Source organism: Amphiprion ocellaris, chromosome 8, assembly GCF_022539595.1.
Source record: "Amphiprion ocellaris isolate individual 3 ecotype Okinawa chromosome 8, ASM2253959v1, whole genome shotgun sequence".
NCBI classification, from domain to species: domain Eukaryota; kingdom Metazoa; phylum Chordata; class Actinopteri; family Pomacentridae; genus Amphiprion; species Amphiprion ocellaris.
Genome location: NC_072773.1, coordinates 1,699,080 through 1,721,615, shown reverse-complemented (window position 1 = coordinate 1,721,615; position 22,536 = coordinate 1,699,080). Strand labels below are relative to the sequence as shown.

At 37.6% G+C, this 22,536-nt stretch overlaps 1 protein-coding gene across 7 annotated transcripts in view; it reads left to right on the top strand.

Annotated features, from left to right (window-relative positions):
• magixa (MAGI family member, X-linked a) overlaps window positions 1-19,074 on the top strand; it is a 69,146-nt gene extending 50,072 nt beyond the window's left edge. For 5 of the 7 annotated variants that reach the window (XM_055012741.1, XM_055012745.1, XM_055012743.1 and 2 more), the window contains exons 19-21: window positions 25-171; window positions 2,777-2,915; window positions 11,770-19,074. In XM_055012741.1, the coding sequence (XP_054868716.1) occupies window positions 25-171; window positions 2,777-2,915; window positions 11,770-12,674 (1,191 nt within the window). In that variant the 3' untranslated portion in view covers window positions 12,675-19,074. Of the gene's footprint in view, window positions 1-24; window positions 172-2,776; window positions 2,916-7,537; window positions 7,626-11,769 lie in introns of all 7 variants that reach the window. The other 2 variants (XM_055012746.1, XM_055012747.1) reach the window with 2 other exon arrangements.
• The last annotated feature ends 3,462 nt before the right edge of the window (window positions 19,075-22,536 follow it).

Below are 22,536 nucleotides of genomic sequence, written 5' to 3'. Positions count from 1 at the left end.
TATGCAGTATTTTGTGTATTTCAGGATGAGTCCAGGTTCTATAGCGTGGATCTTGAACGCGGTCCGACCGGATTCGGTTTCTCCCTGAGGGGGGGCAGCGAGTACAACATGGGTCTGTATGTACTGGGTCTGATGGATGGGGGTCCAGCTCAGCGCAGCAACAAGATACAGGTACACAAACTGAGTACAAGTACACACTCACAACGAGAAATACACACTGCTGATACTGATCAGATTCATCTGATTGAGGATGATTCTGCATGTACTGGTGATTCTTCTAAATGTAAATCTGAACAATAATATAGTTTGTTACTGAATGATACAGCATTTTACTTACAAAAAACAACAAAAACAAGACTAAATATTGCAAAAATGAGACACAAAACGACAAAAGTGAGAAACAAAACGACAAAAGTGAGAAACAAAATGACAAAAATGAGACACAAAACGACTAGAATGTGAGACAAACAACAGTGAGACAAAAAACAACAAAAACAAGACAAAATATTATATAAACAAGTAACAAAATGGCAAAAAATTTGACAAAACAAAAAAGTGACAAAAAATGAAACAAAAAAGTTACAAAGGGACAAAAAAATGGAGAAACGACAAAAACAAGACAAAAAATTACACAAATGAGACCAAAAATGACAAAAGCGAGAAACAAAATGACAAAAATGAGACACAAAACAACAAATAAAGCAAAACGCAACATGACAAAAATAGGACAAAAAACACAAGCGAGACAAAAAGGAAACAAAACAACAAAAACATGAGACAAATGACAAAAACAGACAAAAAAGACAAAAATCAACAAAAACAAGACAAAATATTACAAAAATGAGACACAATGACAAAAGAACAATCTAGCATTTTATCATCAAAACAGCTTGTCATGTTCTAGAAATTACTTTTAAATTGATAGATTTACTAATTTACAATCTGCAGTTAATGTCTTCTCTGGAATTTTTACACTTTGAGGGCCAGATTGGACCCTCTGGATGACTGCTTTTGGCCCGCGGGCCACATGTTGGAACCATAATTTACTAAATCAACATTAATGCTGCACTGAAGGAGACTTGAAACTAGAGACTGAGACCAAAAACTTCTCAGAAAAATGTTCACTGAGGGAACAAATCAAGTGAGAAATCGGTTTATTTTTTAAAATCTATTTAACCAGAGGAGTCGCCCCCTGCTGGCTGAGAAACAGAAAGACAGCATTCAGACCTGGAGGTCGGTGTTTTCTGGATCAGACGTAGTTCAGACCTGGAGGTTGGTGTTTTATTAAACATAGTTCAGACCTGGAGGTTTGTGTTTTCTGGATCAGACGTACGCCGTGAACTCGTCCTCGGTCACTTCAGAGACTTTAAAGCGCCTCCGTTTTTTTTTCTGACATTAAAGCGTCTGAAATATTCAGCAGCTCTGAGGCTCTGAGCATCAAACATTCAACATCGCAGCTGCTTCACTCTCCGTTACAGAATAAAAACACTCAGCAGCTCCTCCAGAGGCTGCAGCGCTCACTACAGCCTCAGTACAAACACTGTCCTCAGAGGAGCTGTTTGTCCTGAAGGGGGCGCTACAAGACAAACTACACTTCAGACAGAACTCAGGGAACGATGCTTCGTAAATTTTCTGTTGAAGGCCAAAAAATAAAAAAGTTCTAACAGATTTTAGTTGAATTTTGAGTAATTCATACTTCTTTACACCTTAAAAAAATCTGTTTTGAAATTTTAAAAATCATCTAACCTGCTAAATGACTTGAAACCTGTCTAAACAGACTGAAAATCATCCAATATTACTAAAAAGTTGTCAAAAACAAGATAAGGATCGTCCAAACTGACTCAAAAATTGTCCAAAATCACTCCAAATTATCAAAAAAATGACTGAATAATTGATGAATATTGGAGGCTGAAAATGAGAAATGGGCACTAATTTGAAGTAAAGGTGATAATACAGTTAATTCACATGTTAACCGTAACAAAACAGATCATATCTGTAAATAACATCCACATTAAAGTCTGTATATTTATAAATAATAATTCAGTATTTTACAACATTTGGCTGTAAAACCATTTTTTACTGTATTTACACCAGCTGACAGTAAAATTAATTTTCAGATATTTGCTGTTTTATTAAATTACAAATAATTTATTAAAATAACAGAAAAAAATATTAATTTACAAGTTGACTGTAGAAGAGTTGAACTGAACGTCCTCATCAAAATCTGCATTTGCACAGATATTAATTCACTCTTTTATAAAGAAAATGTAGAAAAAAATAGTTGTTTTCTGTTGTATTTTGTACTTAAAGGCTGAAGAATGGTAAAACAAAACGTTGAATTACAAATAATCTGATAAAACAACAGAAAAAATATTTACATTTTGACTGTAGAAAAACTGAACCTCACATCTTCATCAAAGTCTGCATTTTTACAAGTAACAATTTTCTCTTTAACAATGAAAATTTCGGGGAAAAATGTGTTTTTTTCTATTGTATTTAAGTGAACAAAAATTAAATTTATTCTACAAATGTTCAACGTTTTTACTGATTTTGAACGTTACAATATTCCGGTGTTTTTTAAAGTATTTTTTCTGGATCAGAATTAGTTTTTATGGTGAATTTTCAGGCCGAGTTCAGGATCTTGTTGGACTCCATTAAGGATCAGCTGTGGATTATTTCAGTGCACTTTTTAAAATCCTTCAGACGGAGGTTTAGACCGGATTAAAGCTGCCGATGCTAACGGCGCTGCTATCTGTCTACCTGCCTGCCTGTCCAGGTGTCCGACCAGCTGGTGGAGATAAACGGAGACAGTACGGCAGGAATGACCCACAGTCAGGCCGTGGAGCAGATCAGGAGGGGAGGCCACCGGATCCACCTGGTCCTCAAGAAGGGCAACGGATACGTACCCGACTATGGTGAGATTTAAACTAATGGTTACAGGACGTTTGATCACTGGAACACCTGACGCACAGGTGAACCAGGAAGCACAAGTGTGGTAAAGGTGTGTACTGTTAGGGGGGAATTCTGACATTTTAAACTCAGCTCCCATAATACAGCAGGTCCTCGGTTTACGACATCCTCGACCTATGGCGTTTCGTGGTTACATCTCCATCTCCCATAAATTTATTAAGAAAGTCTTGTTCCATCGTTCTGACGTACGGCGTTGCGATGTTAAAACTAATTTTGTGTGGGAACTAGTTGGCGAGCGGAGCGGACGAATATGTCATCACGCGGTGCAACACGAGACAGACGGCTTTTTTGACATTCGCCGGTTGTACGCCAAATTGGATTGTGTTGCATTCACTTTCTTTCTTTTGTGTTGTTTTTTTTGTAAACTTTTTGTCCTTCTCTATGGCTCCCAAGCATAAGTCACGCTGATGGCAGTTACTTCCGTGTTCGCGTAGGTGAGTGACAGATGTACTTATGTACATATGTGAGTTCCAACTTACGGTGAAAATCGAGTTACGTCGTGCCGTAGGAACAGAATTCCAGAGTAAGTCGAAACCCCCCTGTACGCCAAATTTAATATACACGGGGTCCTCGACTTCCTCGACAGAATTCTGTTCCTACGGCGCAATGGAACTCGATTTTCAAGTCAGAACTCACATCCTGTGACATATGTGGCGTACACTGAAGAATGTAAACAAAGCCGTCTTCCTCGTATTGCGCCACGTGATGACCAGTGTTGCCAACTTGGCGACTTTCTCGCTAAATCTGGCGACTTGTTTTGTCAAAAGCGACTAGCGACAAATCTAGCGACTTTTTCTGGTGTTTTGGAGACTCTGACATGAAAGCTCAGATCGTTCTGCAGTTACTGTCCTCAACGAGCAGCAGGTGGCGCTATGAGCTCCTTCCCGTCACAAAGCACAGGTGGCCAGTCTAGTGACCTGCAGCATCCCACTGTGTGATTAGAGGAGACCCACATCACTCCGTGTCCAGACGGCAGATGAATCAAAGTCTCTGCAGATCCCGTCCTGCTTACAGAGCAGGATGGAAATGAAAATGTTTCTTCACTATCATACTAAAATAAATCCCTGCATTTAGCCTCTAGTTCAGAAACATATTTTGGGTGTTTTATACTCACTTTCTGTCATTCCTACAACGTTGATTACAACTACATGCAAACGGGAAATTATGCAAATTAGGCGATGGCATCATTTATTGACTTCTAGCGACTTTTAGGACAGCCAATAGCTACTTTCTTTACTGAGGAGTTGACAACACTGGTGACGACGTATTCGTCCACTCCACTCGCCAACTAGTTCCTGCGCGAAATTAGTTTTAACGTCGCAAACGCCGTATGTCGGAACGATGGAACAAGACTTTCTTAATAAATTCATGGGACGTAACCACGAAACGCCATAGGTCGAGGACGTTGTAAATTGAGGACCTGCTGTACTCAGGACCTTAAAGACAAAAATGACCCAGTTGAAAACATTAAAATGACCGACTGATGTGAGATTTAAACTAACGGTTACAGGGCGTTTGGTCACTGGAACACCTGACTCACAGGTGAACCAGGAAGAACAAGTGTGGAATCCTGACATTTTAACCTCAGCTCCCATAATACATCAAAATGAATACACTCAGGACCTTAAAGACAAAAATGACCCAGTTATAAAACATTAAAATGACCCGAGTACAGAGAGATTTAAACTACTAACAGTGACGTCGTGCTGCTATCTCACAGTGATACAGAAATCTTTAACTATTCCGTGAATCCAGACTATAAGCCGCATCACTGCCAAAATCTAATCACTTGGTCCTTGTATCATTTCTGACCTTCCCTGAAAATTTCATCCAAATCCATTAGTCCATTTTAGAGTAATGTTGCTAACAGAAGGACAAACCAATGCCGATCGTTCATTGACAGAGTTATAACAGGAAGACAATACAGTCATTTTTCAAAATAAAACACCCTGCTGACTCCACCGGAAATAACATAAAAAACGGAACATTTTATTCTTTCTGTGCGGCCTGGTGGTTGGGGAGCGCTGAGCTAAACGACTGTTTGGTCACTATAACACCTGATGTACAGGTGAGCTACAGCTTTAGACCCGTGTGACCTGGTTCACCTGAGTCTCAGGTGAGTATTTTGGGGGTAATTTTAAAACCTCAGCTCCCAGAAACTAAAAGTTAAACTCAGGACCTGAAAGATAAAAATGTCAGAGACACCTTAAAAAGACCGACTACAATAAGATTTTACACACTGAGGTCCAAACACCTGAAACAACCTGACCAGGAACAGGCAGAGTCATCAATCAATAATCAATTAATTGACAACATGAATTGGGTAAATCACTCTATGTGAAATGAATTGCAAAAGCCACTCAGTTACGTGTCAAAGGGCTTAAAATCACCGTCTTAGTCAGGAAAGTTCTGGTTGGAGGTCATTAACCTCGTCAGAAGTCTTTGTCATGGTGCCCGTTGCTGCTAAACTCCCAAAATGCTCTCTGCTTTAACATGAACTGTAGTCTGAGTGATGCCTCCTCTGGTCTCTACAGGATTAAACAGGAAGACACTCCATCTGGTGGAACAACCAGGAACTACAAATAAAGAAAATATTGTCAAAATGACCCAAAACGTGCAAGTTTACTCAAAATCTGCCCAAAGTAACTGAAAACTTGTCTAAAACGACCAAAAGCTTGTTCAAAATGAGGCCAGAAAGACTGAAAATTTGTCCAAGACTGCTCAGAATTAGTCTAAAATGACCTACGACTTGTCCACAGTTACTTGGAAATTGTCCTAAAGGGCTAAAAAATTGTCCAAAATGACTTCAAGCTAGTTCAAAATGTGTAGAAACTTGCTAGCTAAACTCCCACAATGCTCTCTGCCTTAACATGAACTGTAGTCTGAGTAACGCCTCCTCTGGTCTCTACAGGATTAAACAGGAAGAGGCTCCACCTGGTGGAACAACCAGGAACTACAGCTAAGGAAAATGTCAAAATGACCCAAAATCTGTCCAAATTTACTTAAAATGTGTCCAAAATAACTCAAAACTTCTCTGAAATTACCAATAGCTTGCCCAAAATGGCTCAAAATGAGACCGACATGACTGAAAAATTGTGCAAGACTAATCAGAATTAGTCTAAAATGACTTACAAGTTGTCCATAATTATGAGAAAATTGTCCCAAATGACTCAAAAAAGCAGGTACTACAGCTGATCTACATTTACTGACATGAACGACCTTCCTCTTCTTTTTCTGCCTTATCAGTCAATAGTCTTTTAATCGGTTGAATTATTAACAGCAACTAATCAATCAGCTGTTAATAACATATCTAAACATGGCATACTTAAAATGTTAATTTTAGACATTTTAAAGCAGTGTCCAATGAAAATAAACATGATTCGCTGCGTTTTATTGCTAGATCTTCATGAAGCTAAGACGTATTTGTAAGTTTGTATTTTTAAGTTTAATTTCCTGCAAAACTCTCTTCATGATTCCCTAAAACTCAGCAGGTGTTGACGGTAAATTACAGGATATTTCCTGCTCGTATGTTTGACTTTTTTCTTCCTTTATAAAAAAAAAAGGCAGTAAATTAAGTTTTAGCTTCAGGTTGCGGCTATCGGTCATTTTTAGTCGCTGTTTCCGGCACGGTTTCATTTCAGTCACTGTTTTCTGACAGTTTTCTGTTTCTGGTTTCTGTCGTTTTGTCGCCCCTTCATGTTGTTTCCTGTATTTCCAGTTGCTGATTTTCCTAATTTTCAGTCACCGTTTTCTGTTGTTTTCACCATTGATTTGTTGTTTTCAGTTGTTGTTTTCTGTCACTGTTTTTTGACACTTCCGGCCACAGGTTCCTATTGTTTTCTTTCTTTTTTTTCAGTCACTGTTTTGGGTTGTTTTTCTGTTGTTTCCGTCGATTTATTGTTGTTTTCAGTTGCAGTTTTTTTCTAATTATCACTGTTTTCTGTTGTTTTAGCCATTGATTTGTCATCTTTAGTTGCTGTTCTCTGTCACTGTTTTTTGTCATTTCTGGCCACAGGTCCTTGTTGTTTTCTGTCATTTTCTGTCCATTTTTGTATGTTTTCAGTCACAGATATCTGTCGTTTGAAGATGGTGATTTTCATTTGCAGTTTTCTGCTGTTTACAGACAGTATTTTTTCATTTTTAGTCGCTGTTTTCTGTCATTTTCAATTTGATTTGATAGATTTTTTTAGCATTAAAAGCTAGAAGTCTTAGAATCTAAATAAAATGTCAACAACTTTAGCAGACAACAAGCACATTAAATCAAACAGCTTCAACATTTTCTTTTATGTTCACAGTATTTATAATCTTAATGAATAAATTTCCGTCTTTTTTAATGTTTTGCAGAATAAACAGTCTTCTGTTGTTTGTGTTCAGATGAGAGAACAGCGCCCCCTGCAGTCTGTTTATCAGACAGGTGGAGGATAAAAGCCACTCTAACTCCTTTTTGCAGCATGAGTTGTTGGTTTCCATCTGATTTTCATTGAGCTTCCCTCTGAGCTCTTCCTGCTCTTTCCCGGTCTGATCTGCTGTTTTCCTTCCTGTCCTTCGTCCTCCTCGTCCTCCTCAGTGGAGCTGTCCAGCCTGTCTCTCTGTATGACCAACTCTAAACAGGGGGAACCCTGCTTCTACGTCATTGGACGAACCGAGAACTCGCGGTTGGTAATCCTGATTCCTCTCAGCACCTTCACTGTCGTCGCTTCATCTTCGTTTTCACGTCGTCTTCATGTCGTTGTGAATTTTACCACCGACATCACTCATCTGATCATGTTAGCATGTTAGCATGGTGCTACGTGTTTTGGTTGTTTTGAGAATAGTAATGCAATATTTTTCATATAAATAAGAAAAATAAAAAGAATTTGTAGGAAACTGGTTGCAATAACGAGTATTACTATTTATGGTACTCATAATTGTTACTTATTAATAGTATTATTAATTGTTCATTAATTATCACTAATTACTGATATTATTATTATTATTAATAAAAATGGTACAAATAATTACTAATAAATTATTTCGTACTAATTATTACTAGTAATTTTAATTGGCAATTATTGTTAATTATTGGTACAAAAAACTCTTGGCAGTAATAATTGTTAATTCCTCATAATTATGATTTCTACTTACTAATTATTAATTACTAAATTATTATTATTATTATTATTGTTATTATTAATAATGATAATTATTAATTACTAAATGTTATAATTCGTTAAAAATTAGTAGCAATTAATAACAATTAGTATTGCTAATTGTTATTAATTATTAATAATTTATTACAAATTATTATAAATTAGAATTTGTAGCAAATTAGAGCAACTAACAATAATTACTATTACTAATTATTATTTAATTAATAATTAATTAATGATAATTACTGTTATTAATTATTATTTATTTCTAATAATTTATTACAACTTGTTACAAATTACAATTTGTAATTTTTTTTAACTATTAATAATAGTATTTTTTATTATTTTGAATTGCTGATAATTTGTTACAAATTATCAGCAATTCAAAATAATCACTACCAATAATTGTCATTAATTATTACTAATTTGTTTAAAAATATTACAAATTATAATTTCTAACAAATTCTTAGCAATTAATAATAAAAATTATTAATACTAATTAGTATTAATTACTAAAAAGTTACACATTATTGGCAATTGATAATAATTAATAATTATTACTGCTAATAATTTCTATTTATTATGATTATTGTTATTATATTATTATTATTATTATTATTACTAATAATAATAATAATAATAATAATAATAATAACTAATACTAATCATTATTAATTACTAATAATGAGTAACAAAGTATTACAAATTAGAATTGGTTATAAATTATTAGTAATTAATAATAATTAGTATTTCTAATTATCTGTATCTGCTAATAAATAAAAACACAATTTGCTATTTTAGCAACACATTAAAATACAATATTACATTTTATTTATGTTAAAATGTGGAAAATACCATTTAAAAAGCACCTCCTTGTAATACGTTGCTTCAGTAACATGTTACATGTCATTATGTCACGTACATGTCCCATAAGGTGATAAGTTTGTATTAACATGCTAACAACATGTTAGCATGTTAACAGTAATCATATGGTTTTCTATGTTTTATTATTGTGCTAATAATATGTTGATTTAGGACATTTTAGATGCATGTTATTAACATGTTACATGTAATAAAGTATGTAGTAATACACTGATAATATAAAATAACATGTTAATACCAAATAACAATAAGAAAAAGTGTTAATTATTAATGATAATGTGGTGGGTGTGTGCATGTTAATGAACTAAATCTGGCAGTAACGTGTTCCTGGCGTGTTGTTTGGAGGCTCATAACGGAGCAGGAATGTTTCTATTTTCACTCTTTAATAATTAATCAGGTGTAATGAAGGTTTCTGACTGGATGAAAAGCAGATTAAACACAACAGCAGCTTTGTTCTCTGCAGACCTGAAGTTTGTTCACAGTCGGAGGAATCGAAGCCGCAACGTTTCTCCCTCAGATCTGTTTGGTTCCTCGTTGACAAGTCGTTTTTATACTTAATGTTTTTAATCGTTCTTAGTCTTTTTACTGTTGTTTTCTGTTGTTTTTTTATCCAAGATTTCTGTTGTTTTTATTCCATGATTTCTGTTGTGTTCTGTTGTTTTCATTACCTGTTTTTCCATCGGTTCCAGTCAATGGTTTCTCTCTTTTTCAGTCCTTTTTTTAGTTATTTTCCGTCTTTTTCTGTCCTCATTTTCTACCATTCAGTGCCTGTTTTCTGTTGCTTTCAGCTGATTTCTGTTTTCAGTTGTTTTCACTGTTTTTGTTGTTTTCAGTAACAGTTTTCTGTTGTTTTTAATTCCTCATTTCTGTTGTCTTGTGTTGTTTTCATCACCTGTTTTTTGTCAGTTCCAGTTTTCTTTCCTTATTTTCAGTCCTCGTTTTTTGGCATTCAGTGTCTGTTTTCTGTTGCTTTCAGTCGATTGCTGTTTTCAGTCGATTGCTGTTTTCAGTCGATTGCTGTCTTCGGTCGATTGCTGTTTCCGGTCGATTGCTGTTTCCGGTCGATTGCTGTTTCCGGTCGATTGCTGTTTCCGGTCGATTGCTGTTTCCGGTCGGTTGCTGTTTCCGGTCGGTTGCTGTTTTCGGTCGGTTGCTGTTTCCGGTCGATTGCTGTTTCCGGTCGATTGCTGTTTCCGGTCGATTGCTGTCTTCGGTCGATTGCTGTTTTCGGTCGATTGCTGTTTTCGGTCGATTGCTGTTTTCGGTCGATTGCTGTTTGCGGTCAGTTGCTGTTTCCGGTCGATTGCTGTCTCCGGTCGATTGCTGTCTTCGGTCGATTGCTGTTTTCGGTCGATTGCTGTCTTCGGTCGATTGCTGTTTCCAGTCGATTGCTGTTTCCAGTCAATTGCTGTTTCCAGTCGTACTCACTCACGTTTTTGTTATTTTTGATCCTGTTGCCACTGTTTTTGTCATTTTCTGTTGTTTTCAGCCCATTTTTAGTAATTTTTAATACCTGGTGTAAGTCATTCGAAGTCCCTGTTTTCTGTTGTTTTATTGTTGTCATTTTCTGTTGTTTTCTGTCGCTGTTTTCTGTCATTTTTGGTCCCTGTTTTTATGGCATTGCAGTTTATATTTCGTCAGTTTCAGCCTCTTCTGTCATTTTTGTTGTTTTCAGCTGCTGTTTCCTCATGTTTTAAGTCACTGTTTTTTTTATTTTCAGTCAGCATTTTCTGTTGTTTTCTGTACCTGCTTTCCATCATTGACAGTCGTTGCTTTCTGCTGTTTTCAATCTGTTTTGAGTAATGTTTAATACCTGGTTTAAGCCGTTTTAGTCCCTGTTTTCCGTTGTTTTATTGTCACTGTTTTCTGTCATTTTCAGACATGTTTACTGTCATTTTCGGTCCCTTTTAAAGCCATTCCAGTTCATGTTTTGCCATTTTCAACCTTTTCTTTCTGTCGTTATCAGTCACAGTTTTTTGTAGTTTTCAGTCCTTGATTTTATGCGACTCCAATTTATATTTCATTTTTTCATTTTTAGTCTCTTCTTTCTGACATTTTGTTGTTTTCAGCTGTAGTTTCCTCTCGTTTGAAGCCGCTGTTTTTGTTTTCAGTCCATTTGTTTGTTTTCTGTCACTGATTTTAGTCGTCGTTCATCACGGTTTACTTTTGTTTTCAGTCGCTCCTTTTGTCATTTTTGCGGCTAATTTCCGTCGTTTTCAGTCAGTCTTTTCTGTCGCTGCTTTGTGTTGCTGTCAGTCATTTTCAGTCACTGTTTTCTGTGGCTATTCATATTGTTTTTATGAATATTAAATTATTGCCCATGGATTGAAGCTCAGGTGCCAGTGCAGCCATGAGTGACATCATTTTCACGCTAATAAGACGCAATATTTGGCTTTTAAATCTCTTAAAAACAGACATTAAATTAAATGAATGAATAATGAATGAAATAATCTGTTATGAAAATGATCCGTTCATTTATCATCATTTTCCATATTTTTTGGCTCATTTTCTTCCCTCCGGGTCGACGGTGTTTGAACTAATGTCTCTGTTTAATGTGATGTCACAGCTGAGAGCAGCTGAACCTGATTGGCTGAGACGTCTGTCAGTCAAAGCCCAAAACATTCCTCACCATCTTCCCTCAGTCATTAGTTTTATCAAATATTCATCGTGTTCCAAACTTTTTTCACCATTTTCTGTCATCATATTAATAAGTCAGTGAATCGAAGGAAGAATCAGGTGATTAATCAATAGTTAAATGATGAGTAATTGTTGTCTGTTTGTCCGTCAGGCCCTGAGGAAGGAGCCCTCTCCCCCCCCTCCTCCTCCTCACACACCGAGGAGCAGGATGTGGATACGGTAACCATGACAACCGCCTCCCTCAACCGGCAACCAGGAGGAGGAGGAGGAGGAGGAGGTGAGAGGAGGACGAGGAGGAAGAGGAGAGAGGGAGAAACCAAACAGAAAACAGAATCAGGAGGAGGAGAAGGAGGGTTCGGACCTCCTGACCTGGACCTGGACCTAGTGGAGGAGGAAGCACGAGAGGAGGAGGAGAGTAGGACGAGGAGGGAGGAAGAGGAGGAGAGAAGAAAGAGAAAGGAGGAGGAAGATGAGAGAAGATGGAGGAAAGAAGAGGAAGAGGAGAGAAGGAGAAGGAAGGAGGAAGAGGAGGAGAGGAGGAGAAGGAGTCAAACAGTCAGGCAGAAGAAGCGGGATGACCAGAGGGAGCAGGGGAGGAGGAGCAGGAGCTTACCCAGGAACGGAGCTCGATCCTGGGACTCGGCGCCAGAGGAGTGGGTGGAGGAGCACGGAGGAGGAGGAGAAGAGGAGGAGAGGAGGAGGAGGAGGAGGAGCGAGACGAAGAGCCAGAGGGGGGAGGAGAGAGACGACGGCGCCGCCCGACACGCTAAGCATGCTGGGAGCTCGGCTGCAGCTCAGAAGGCGGCGTTCTCCTTCCTCATGCCGATGGATGACGACGAGCAGCCGTCCGACAGCGAATCAGCAGCCAGCTTCTCAGAGGTCAGCCAATCAGCAGCCAGCATCGCCACCGGCGGGTGGAGGGAGGAGTGGGGGAGGGCCGAGTCGGCATGGCGACAGGGAAACGCCCCCGGGCCGTGGCTGAAGCCGAGCCCACAGAGACTGACCCAGGTTCTGAGTGGCAGCCGGCTCAGAGGGCGGGAACTACTCTCTCTCTGATTGGCCAGCAGCAACCGCATTCTTTGTTTTTTTAATTGGGTAGTTAAAAGGGCTTTTAATTGGCGTGCTGAGAGAAGCCCCGCCTCCTCTTGTGTCTTATTGGATGATATTACTGTTTGTGATTGGAGGATGAGACGCAAGCAGGAAAAGATTTGTGATTGGCCGGCGGGCAGGTTTTAGAGGCCTCTGATTGGCTTCATTCTAGACTTACCCATCACCCCTCGGTGCATCCTGAGACCTGCATCATGAAGCCGCGTCGACACGCTGTTTCCACTGCAGGAGCAAGAATTTTTATTTTATTTGCCACCATTTAAAATAGGAAGTACAAAAATTTCCAAAACAAAACACTGATCCGATTCAGGACGAACAACAAGAACCGCCTTTTTTCTGCCTTTTAAACATCTCCAACAGGAACAGAACATTCTCCTACTGTCAGAGCTGATTCTGTCGCCTCATTGGTCCGTTGACAGAAGAAAGACTTGATTAGATGTAAATGCTGTGAACTTTGGGCCTGAGTTCCTGCAGTGGAAAGTAAACTCTGACGCTCTGATGTCATGAAGCTGGTGCACCGTAACCAGGGTGGTAGATCACCATGGCAACTAGGGGTACATCACAACGTTAACCAGTGTAGGGCAGGAACACACACATAGAATTATACTAATATGTACTAAACCTATTTCACCAACCTGGTCTAAAAACTACCATAAAAAGATGCAAAATCACCACGAAAAGATGCTGAATCACCAGAAAAAGATGCTGAATCACTTCAAAAAGATGCTGAGTCGCCACAAAAGATGCTTAATCACCAATAAAAGACGCAAAATCACTACAATAAGATGCAAAATCACAACAGAAAGAAGCTGAATTACCATAAAAGATGCTGACTAACCAAGTCGCCACAAAAGATCCTACATCACAACAAAAAGATCCTGAATCACCACGAAAAAATGCAAAATCACCACAAAAAATGCTGAATCACCACAAAAGATGCTGAATCACCGTAAAAAAAAAATGCAAAATCACCACATAAAGACACAAAATCACCATAAAAAGATCTTGAATCACCACAAAAAGAAGCTAAATCACCACAAATCACCTGGTTTCAGGTAAATCTGACATCAGAACTCCGTATTTGACTCTTTTACAAGTAACGTTTGGTCTCTCAGTAACTGATGGAGACCAGAAGCTTCACTGAGCTAGCTTGTTAGCTTGTAGCATGTGAGGCGTTCAGGGAACATCTGTAAATTGCAGCGTCTATTGATCGACAGATGTTAGTCCAGTGAGGACTTCTAGTGATATTTAACTTCTAGGAGCTGCTCTGATTTCAAATGAAGGTTATTTTAGGTCCTACTGTGATGCAGATTTGTGAATTAACAGGAACTTAGCACAAAATGGATTTAAATGTAAAAATCCAGTAAAAATATTACATAATATATATTTATATTACAGTGTAATATTTTGTCAGTATGTAATCATGATGAATAATCCTGATTATAATTTGGTCATGTTCATGCAGCCCTCATCAGAAATAATTTTGCAGGAGACAAAATGATGCCGCCCAAACCAACAAAGCACTAGCATTAGCATGAGCATTAGGGTTAGCATTAGGATTACCGACAACATTAGTCATAAACTAATATCTTAGTGTTTTGTTGACAAAATGAGTCCAGCTTTTGTGTTTTTAATTTATATTTGAACAGAACTGCTTTTTAGCAGGTCCAGCTAACTTCGAGGCAATATCTTTTTTTGGTGATTCAGCATCTTTTTGTGGTGATTCAGCATCTTTTTGTGATGATTTAGAATCTTTTGTGGTGATTCAGCATCTTGTGGTGACTCAGCATCTTTTTGTCGTGATTTAGCATCTTTTTGTGGTGACTTAGCATCTTTAGCATTAGCATTAGGGTTAGCATCAGCATACCATGTCTTTATTTTTAAATTAGATTTTTATTTTCTACATAGCCGCACTGATTCATTCTTTCCAAACTGAGTAATCCAAGTCATAGTATTTCAACATATATATCCCAATAACCTAAATATTAATCAGGTTCTTAGTCCTAGTGATGCTGTAATTGGTTACCGTGGTGATCAGGGAACCAGCTTCATGAAGTCCATTCTAGACCTCCCCTGAGTCTTTGTGTTTTTATATTTTCCTGCATCATCCTGAGATCACAGATCACTCGATTCCAACAGCAAATTAATGAAGTTTGTGATCCAGGCTCCCGTTCTGCAGACAGACGTGACGTTTTTACGGTTTTAAATGTCACGTCTCTTCTGTTTGCAGCTTCATCATCATCGTCATCATCCTCTCCTGCATCCCTCCGACTCTTTAAATCGTATGCAAGCGAGACGCCAGTGCTGTGTCTCTCTGTGTAATCTGAGCATGTGAATATCACTGGAATGATTTTTTATTTTTATAAAGCTGAACGTGTAAAAGTTCCATGACATTATTATTAACATTATTAATATTATAGATTAAATAGAAGCAGAGATGATTTGATTTGCCTGCTTGCAAAAACAAAAAGAACAAACGTTGCCCTGATGATAAAACAGAGCCATACACACACACACACACACACACACACACACACACACACACACACACACACACACACACACACACACACACACACACACACACACACACACACACACACACACACACACACACACACACACACACAGATGTCAGGTCCAGCTGCGGTCCTGTCGGCTGTCAACAACCATAGCGTCACCATGGCAACATGACCTGTCTCTATAGCGACAGCCGTGGTGGAGCGAGACGACCTGCAGCTCTGGATCATAACAAGTGCCTCATTTTATTTCAGCCTTCGTCCTGCGAGACGTCGCCGAGGAGACGCCGCCGCCGCCGCCGCCGCACCTTCTGTCCAAGCCAAGACCCTTCAGATGCCATCATTTCCCATCATGCACCTCAACGTCCCGCCTCATGAGTTCAATCAGGGCTGCAGCTAACGATCGCTTTCATTATCGATCAGTCTGCTGTATCCTGCAGCTTCTACTGGCAAAAGCTCAATAGTCTCACAATTATTTCACTATTTTTACAGCAGAAGGAACAAACTTCACAACTTTGAACCGGTTCGACCTGATGGAGACTAGTGGGTCTAATTAATTAACGTTTACTGAGAGTTTACAACATGTCAAACTGATAAAACAACTGCAAAGACACTCACTTAAGTCACTTAAAACCAACTGCAAAAGAGTCAAAACGGCAAAACATGGACACAAATCAACCACACAGAGACAGAACCAAACACAGAGACGTAAAATTAACATAAAAAGATGCAAAATAACCCCAAAGAGACACAAAACAACCACACAATGATCACAAAGAGACACAAAACAACCACAGAGAGACACAAAACAACCACAAAGAGACACAAAATGACCACAAAGGGACACAAAACAACCACAAAGAGACACAAAATGACCACAAAGAGACACAAAATGACCACAAAGAGACATAAAATTATCATAAAAGATGCAAAACAACCCCAAAGAGACACAAAACAACCACAGAGACACAAAATGACCACAAAGAGACACAAAACGACCACAAAGAGACACAAAATGACCACAAAGAGACACAAAACAACCACAAAGAGACACAAAATGACCACAAAGAGACACAAAACAACCACAAAGAGACACAAAATGACCACAAAGAGACACAAAACAACCACAAAGAGACACAAAATGACCACAAAGAGACAGAAAACAACCACAAAGAGACACAAAACAACCAAAAAGACACACAAAACGACAACAGAGATACATAAAACAATCACAGAGACACAAAACAACCACAAAGAGAAACACACTTACTAAAAAATAGATAGAAATTGTCACAAAACTACGCCAAAGAACTACAGAGACACACAAAGACCAGAAAGAGAAGCAAATCAACCAGAATCAGTCGACTCCAAACTAACCAATGTCAATGAAGTTGTCTGTTTCTGCATTTTGTTCAGAAATTGGAGTTTAAACTTTAACAACAGCAGTTTGTGTATCACAGCTCAACAACAGCTCAACAACCTGTCAGCATGTCAGATCATCTGAAAACAGAATCTAACTATGTGCAGCTGCTCTGCTCCCAGTCTGTTCTTATAATGGCAGCATAAAACCCAAAAAATGTGCAAAATCACCACAAAAAAACACAAAATCACCACAGATATATGCAAAATCACCACGCCAAGATGGAAAATAGCTACAAAAGGATGTGGAATCACCACAAAAATGCAAAACTACCACAAAAACACACAAAATGATCATGCAAAATACATAAAAATCATGTGGTTGGAGCTAAATCTGGCATTCGAACAGTTTTCAGTGACGTTTGGTCTCTGAGGTGCTGATGGAGACTAGAAGCTTCTCTGAGCAGCTTCTACTGAGACGTTTAGGGACTGTCTGTAAACTGTAGCGTCTATCAATAAGAAGATTTAATTTCTAATTTATATTTTGCTTCTCCGAGACGCTCTGAAGATTATTTGATGCAGATTTCTATACTAGCAGGAATGTAGCACAACATGAAGTGAAAGCAGCGCTCAGTTTGTCCGTGAAAATTAATTCTGCATAAAAATATTTTGTCCATAAATGAATGAATACATGTTATAAATAATCAGGCAGCACCGACTGTTGAACTGATATTCAAACTTCATCGAACAACAAAGTAAAAGAAGCTTCACTCTGGAACAAAGCTGAACGTTGATAAACTCATCGGTGAAAACTTGCATTTTTCAGCTCTTGAACTTTTGAAGTGTGTTTTTTTCAGTGTAAATTTAACATTTTGGGATGTTTTACTGTATTTTGGACATAGAAGATAGCCGGCAGATCCGTCCGTAATGAAATAATCGTTATTTGCAGCCCTGAGTGCGACGTCATCTCTACAACTGATTGTGTTTCTTCCATTTCAGCTTTTTCTGATATTTGATCAATAATTCTAGCAGATCAGATTCATATGTTTGGATTAATTAGCTCATGAAGGATCAGACGTCGGATACAAACTGTCTCTGCAGCAGCCGCTTCCTCCTGGTTTTCTATTTATTTATTCACAGCTGAAGAACTTCACATGGAAACGTCACAGTTACTGACTTCACCTGAACAAGACACCTGGACTATTATATTTATTACAGCTGAAACAGTTAATTAGTTCTCAACTACTTAATTAATCACCAAAAGTTTGGTAAATTGATTCGTCAGTTTGACTATTTTTTAATAATAAAACAGTCTAAATTCTGTGATTGCAGCTTCGTTAATGTAAACTCAAACAAGACATTTCTTATCTTGGGCTCAAATCAACATTACCTGACATTTCAGACTCCGAACAGCTGATCGATTAATCCAGAAAATGATAAACAATAATCATTAGCAGCAGCCACATTATTTACCTGTGGCAAAGTATAGGATTTAAAATACACATTATTTTGTTAGTAAACCTGCTTTTCTTGTTGCTCTGAGCGTAAATCTTTTTTTTTAATTCTATATGATGCTGTAATAATAGCAGGAGAGGAGGTTAAAAGATCATTTTATTATTTCCACAAACAAAGCAGCTCTTAAAAACTTATAATTTCATATATTTGTAGCTCATATGCTGCTAATAATTCTGAAAGCTGTGGTTTTCTGATACTTAGCTTAATGTGGGTTAAAGAGACAAAACAAACTCCAGCCAGCAGGGGGCGCTGCTACTGCACAGACGGGTTCATCAATATTCAGTTTATCCCCATGTAAATATCTTCCATCACATTTTACTGTCTGTCCATTTGCACCGTCAGCAGCTAAACTACGTCTCCCACAATCCTCTGCGCTGCCCTTTAGCCCCGCCCCCCAGCCTGCTCTCTTTAAGGGCATTTGGATCTTCTATGCATTTTGTAAGACTGCCGGCGATCGATCCTCCGATCGGAGGACTCTATCAACAGGTCTGAATATTCAGGTTCTGGTCCCACCAGACCAGGAGCAGGATTTCGTCACCACGCCTGCTCTGAGACGGCAGGACGGACACGATGGACGGACATGATGGACGGACACGATGGACGGACATGATGGACGGACACGATGGACGGACATGATGGACGGACACGATGGACGGACATGATGGACGGACACGATGGACGGACATGATGGACGGACACGATGGATGGACACGATGGACGGACGGACGTCGCTGAACTGTGGGTTTAATAAAGTTTTTATCTCCAGCTGTAAACACAGAACTGACCGATCAGCTGATCGCGGCCTGTTATTGATCGGTTCGTGTCTCGATCCAGTCTGACTTTTAAAACACCGAGCTGGACCAGGACCGGCTCGCTTAACCCGAGCTAACAGCTAGCTAGCAGCTGTTAGCTAACTGTTAGCTAACAACTCATTTAATAAAGCTACGGTTCAAAGATCCCCTGGACAAGTCTGGTTATTCACTTCCTGTTTACAGCCAGTCTGACTAATAACTTTCAGTTAAATGAAGCCAAGTTTACCAAATAAGCCAGGCTTGGCTCAGTTAGTCTGACTTATTATCAGGTAATTTCAGTTAAATATGGTAGGTTTACCAAATAAGTCAGGCTTATTATCAGGTTATTTCTGGTTCTGTAAAGCAAGTTTACCAAATAATTCAGGTTTATTTTACTGAGTCTGACTTATTTTCATTGTATTTTGGTTCCATGAGGCAAATTTACCAAATAAATCAGGCTTATTTCAGTTAGTCTGACTTATTTTCAGGTTACTTCAGTTAAATAAAGTGGTTTAACCAAATAAATCAAAGTTATCCCAGTTAGTCTGAATTTCTTTCAGGTTATTTTGGTTCCATAAAGCAAATTTACCAAATAAATCAGGCTTATTTCAGTTAGTCTGACTTATCAGGTTATTTCACTCCCATGGTGTAAATTCATTGTTCAAACTCAGGAAACCTGTGCTGAGAAAATGCCTCCATCATACACATTAATGAGAGTGGACAAAATATTAGGAACACCTTCAAATTAAGGTAAGAGTTTCTCCACCTCCAGCGTGTTTTCCAAAGTTTTTTTTGTTTGTTTTTAACGAGAAAAATAAAAAGACTAATTAAAGTGTGTCAATAAAGTGTAATTAGCAAAATACACAGAAATCTGCATTTTTAATTTAAATTACAGACCCAGTATGAAATCCCAGTTTGTGTTGACAGAGAATCCCATTAATATAAATATCAGCGAGGGTTTTCAAAATAATAGAAACACCTGCAGCATAAACTGCCTCCAGAATAATAATCACCTCTGAAACTGGTCTACAACTGTACAAATATTTAATGATTGTATGGGAATGTTTTTGCAGTGAGACACGCAGGTTAAATGTCTTACATACATGATAAAATGTTAAACAGATTCAGAAATAAACACACCAACATGAACACATCTTTAGGATATTATTTCCTCTTATTCTTTTTTCTCCGTCTGTCATGTCATGACAGCAGAGTTTTCCTACCTGAACGCTGAATCCTGAAACCATTCAAAGGCGGAATGGAGGAGCTCAGTTTCATTCTTATCAGCTCACCTGTCCAAGAAATGACACAGGTTTAGTCAGTACCATTAACATGATCTTTGAAAACAGATTTCTATGAAATATTTGAAGTATCTTGTTAGAAAAAGTGAATTTAAAAAGGCAAAACAAAAAAAAAGTCCTCTTTTTTTGCACATGATCTCTTGAGGTGTTTTCTGATCTTTGGAAAAATCACGTTATATATGAGTTCAGCTGATGAATTCAGTTACAGTTTTCAGTTCTCTCTTTTAGCTCTGCTTTGGTGGCTAACCCTAACCCTAAATTCTGCAACAGCTGTGTTTCTAGGACATATTATAAGGATCGCATTAGAAAGGGTTGATGGAAACGACTAAAACAACCACAAAAAACAGTCACTTCGATTGCTTTTGAGATTTTTTAAAAAGTAAATGTTCTACATAGGACAAGAAAACACTTTTCTGAGTACGTTCTGATGTAAGTAACATTTAAGTCATATAACTGATCAGCTGTTTCTGCTTTAAGAGACTCTGGAAAACATAAAACGATTGACTCCAGCTGACATTAAATCATTTAACTACATTTTGCTGCTACGTACTTTTACTTAAATAGTACCTGTTGCTTGACTTGTAATGCTGTAACTTTACTATATTGGTGTTTTTACTAAAGTAAAAGATCCAAATACTTCTTCCACTCCTGAGGAGAGAAAAGCAGAAAAATGAAATCTGATTCACACACTTCCATACATGCTGTTATTTATTTAAAGACTGATTTTTAGATTTGAGGGTTTAATATTTTGAAATGTGCTGTTTCAACAAAGCTTTCTCAAGTTTTGTTTGTGTAAAATATGAATCAGAAAAACAACTAAATGATAGTAGTAACTGAGTAAAAAATACAACTCTGAAATGTAATCTGAAGTAATAGAAGCTCAAAATACTTCTGTAAATATACTTGTTTGCATTTTAACTCAAAGAATAAATGTATGTAGAATAGAAAAAAATGCAAAATTGCCCCTTTACAGTGTTAAAATTTGGACATATTAAATTTCAGTACATGAGATAAACATGTATTTTGCTGTTATTATCATGTTAGCAGAATAAAAATATGTTTAATGCTGCTAAATACTACATTTAGCTGCTATGTAAGAAGTATCTGAGTATTTCTTCCACTACTGTTGGATATTATGTACTTGAATATGCAGTTAGATAGTAAGAATACCAGCTCATAAACTCTACATTCCATCCCTGTTGGCAGAATGTGAATAAATAATCCAACTACATGACACAGCAGTTATTAGCTTAGTGGCTAACAGCTAGCCACGCAGCGCTAATGTAAGCTAATAACAAACGTTAGCCGGTTTAAACCACTCTAAGTCATTTTAAAACTGAAGTGACTTCAAAACGTTTAATGAATATTTAAACTTGGCAATGCGCCACTTTAATGTTACCTGAGTCCTGCTTCTGTCTCCGTCTTTTGTCTTTAAATTAACGGTTTTTAACTTTCTGCTCTACTGAACGTCAGTTAAGGTAACTGAAGACAGATGAGCAGTGAAGGGGAGCACAAACTAATCTGAATCCCAAGCAGAGCGTAACACCAGCAGCAGTTTACTGGGAGGACAGGTGGATCTGTGAGGACCGTACAGGTGTGATGATGAACTCACCTGTCTGCAGGTACAGTCAGTCCTCTATCCAGGTTCTCACCTGTCTACAGGTACAGTCAGTCCTCTGTCCAGGTCCTCACCTGTCTGCAGGTGGAGCCGCAGTGATTAAAAACAAGAAGCTGTCCGCTGACAAGATGGCGGACAAGCAGACACTTTTGCAGCTGACAGAAAAAGACGTTACCTGTGAAGTTTTGATTCACTACAGATATGTTTTAAAAAATGTATTAATATATGAAAAAAGGATATTGAGTACATCATTTATTCTTTAATATATGTATGAATATATGTTAAAATTACAAATAAAAATATTGTATTAATATATTTATATTTTATTTTTTAAAATTGATATACTTGAGAACATGCAGACATTTTTCAAAGATAAAATATTTTTAGAGACTGAAAATAATACATTTAAAAACATGATTGAATCTTTATACAAATAAATAGCAATATTTTATATTTTAAAAATACATTTATGTATTTAAAAAAAATCTTCATATATTTTAAAATTCTATTCACTCTCTTAATGGCTACATACAGCTCTTTCTTTCTTCATGAAGTACAATTTTATTATTAATAACAGTATATTAATAATATATTTTATTATTTTATTATTAAGGATTGTTATTGTTATTATTGCTAATAATAATAACAATAATAATGATACCACTAATAACAAATTTGATTTCTAAAATTCCTTTCTAAACTGGAGTC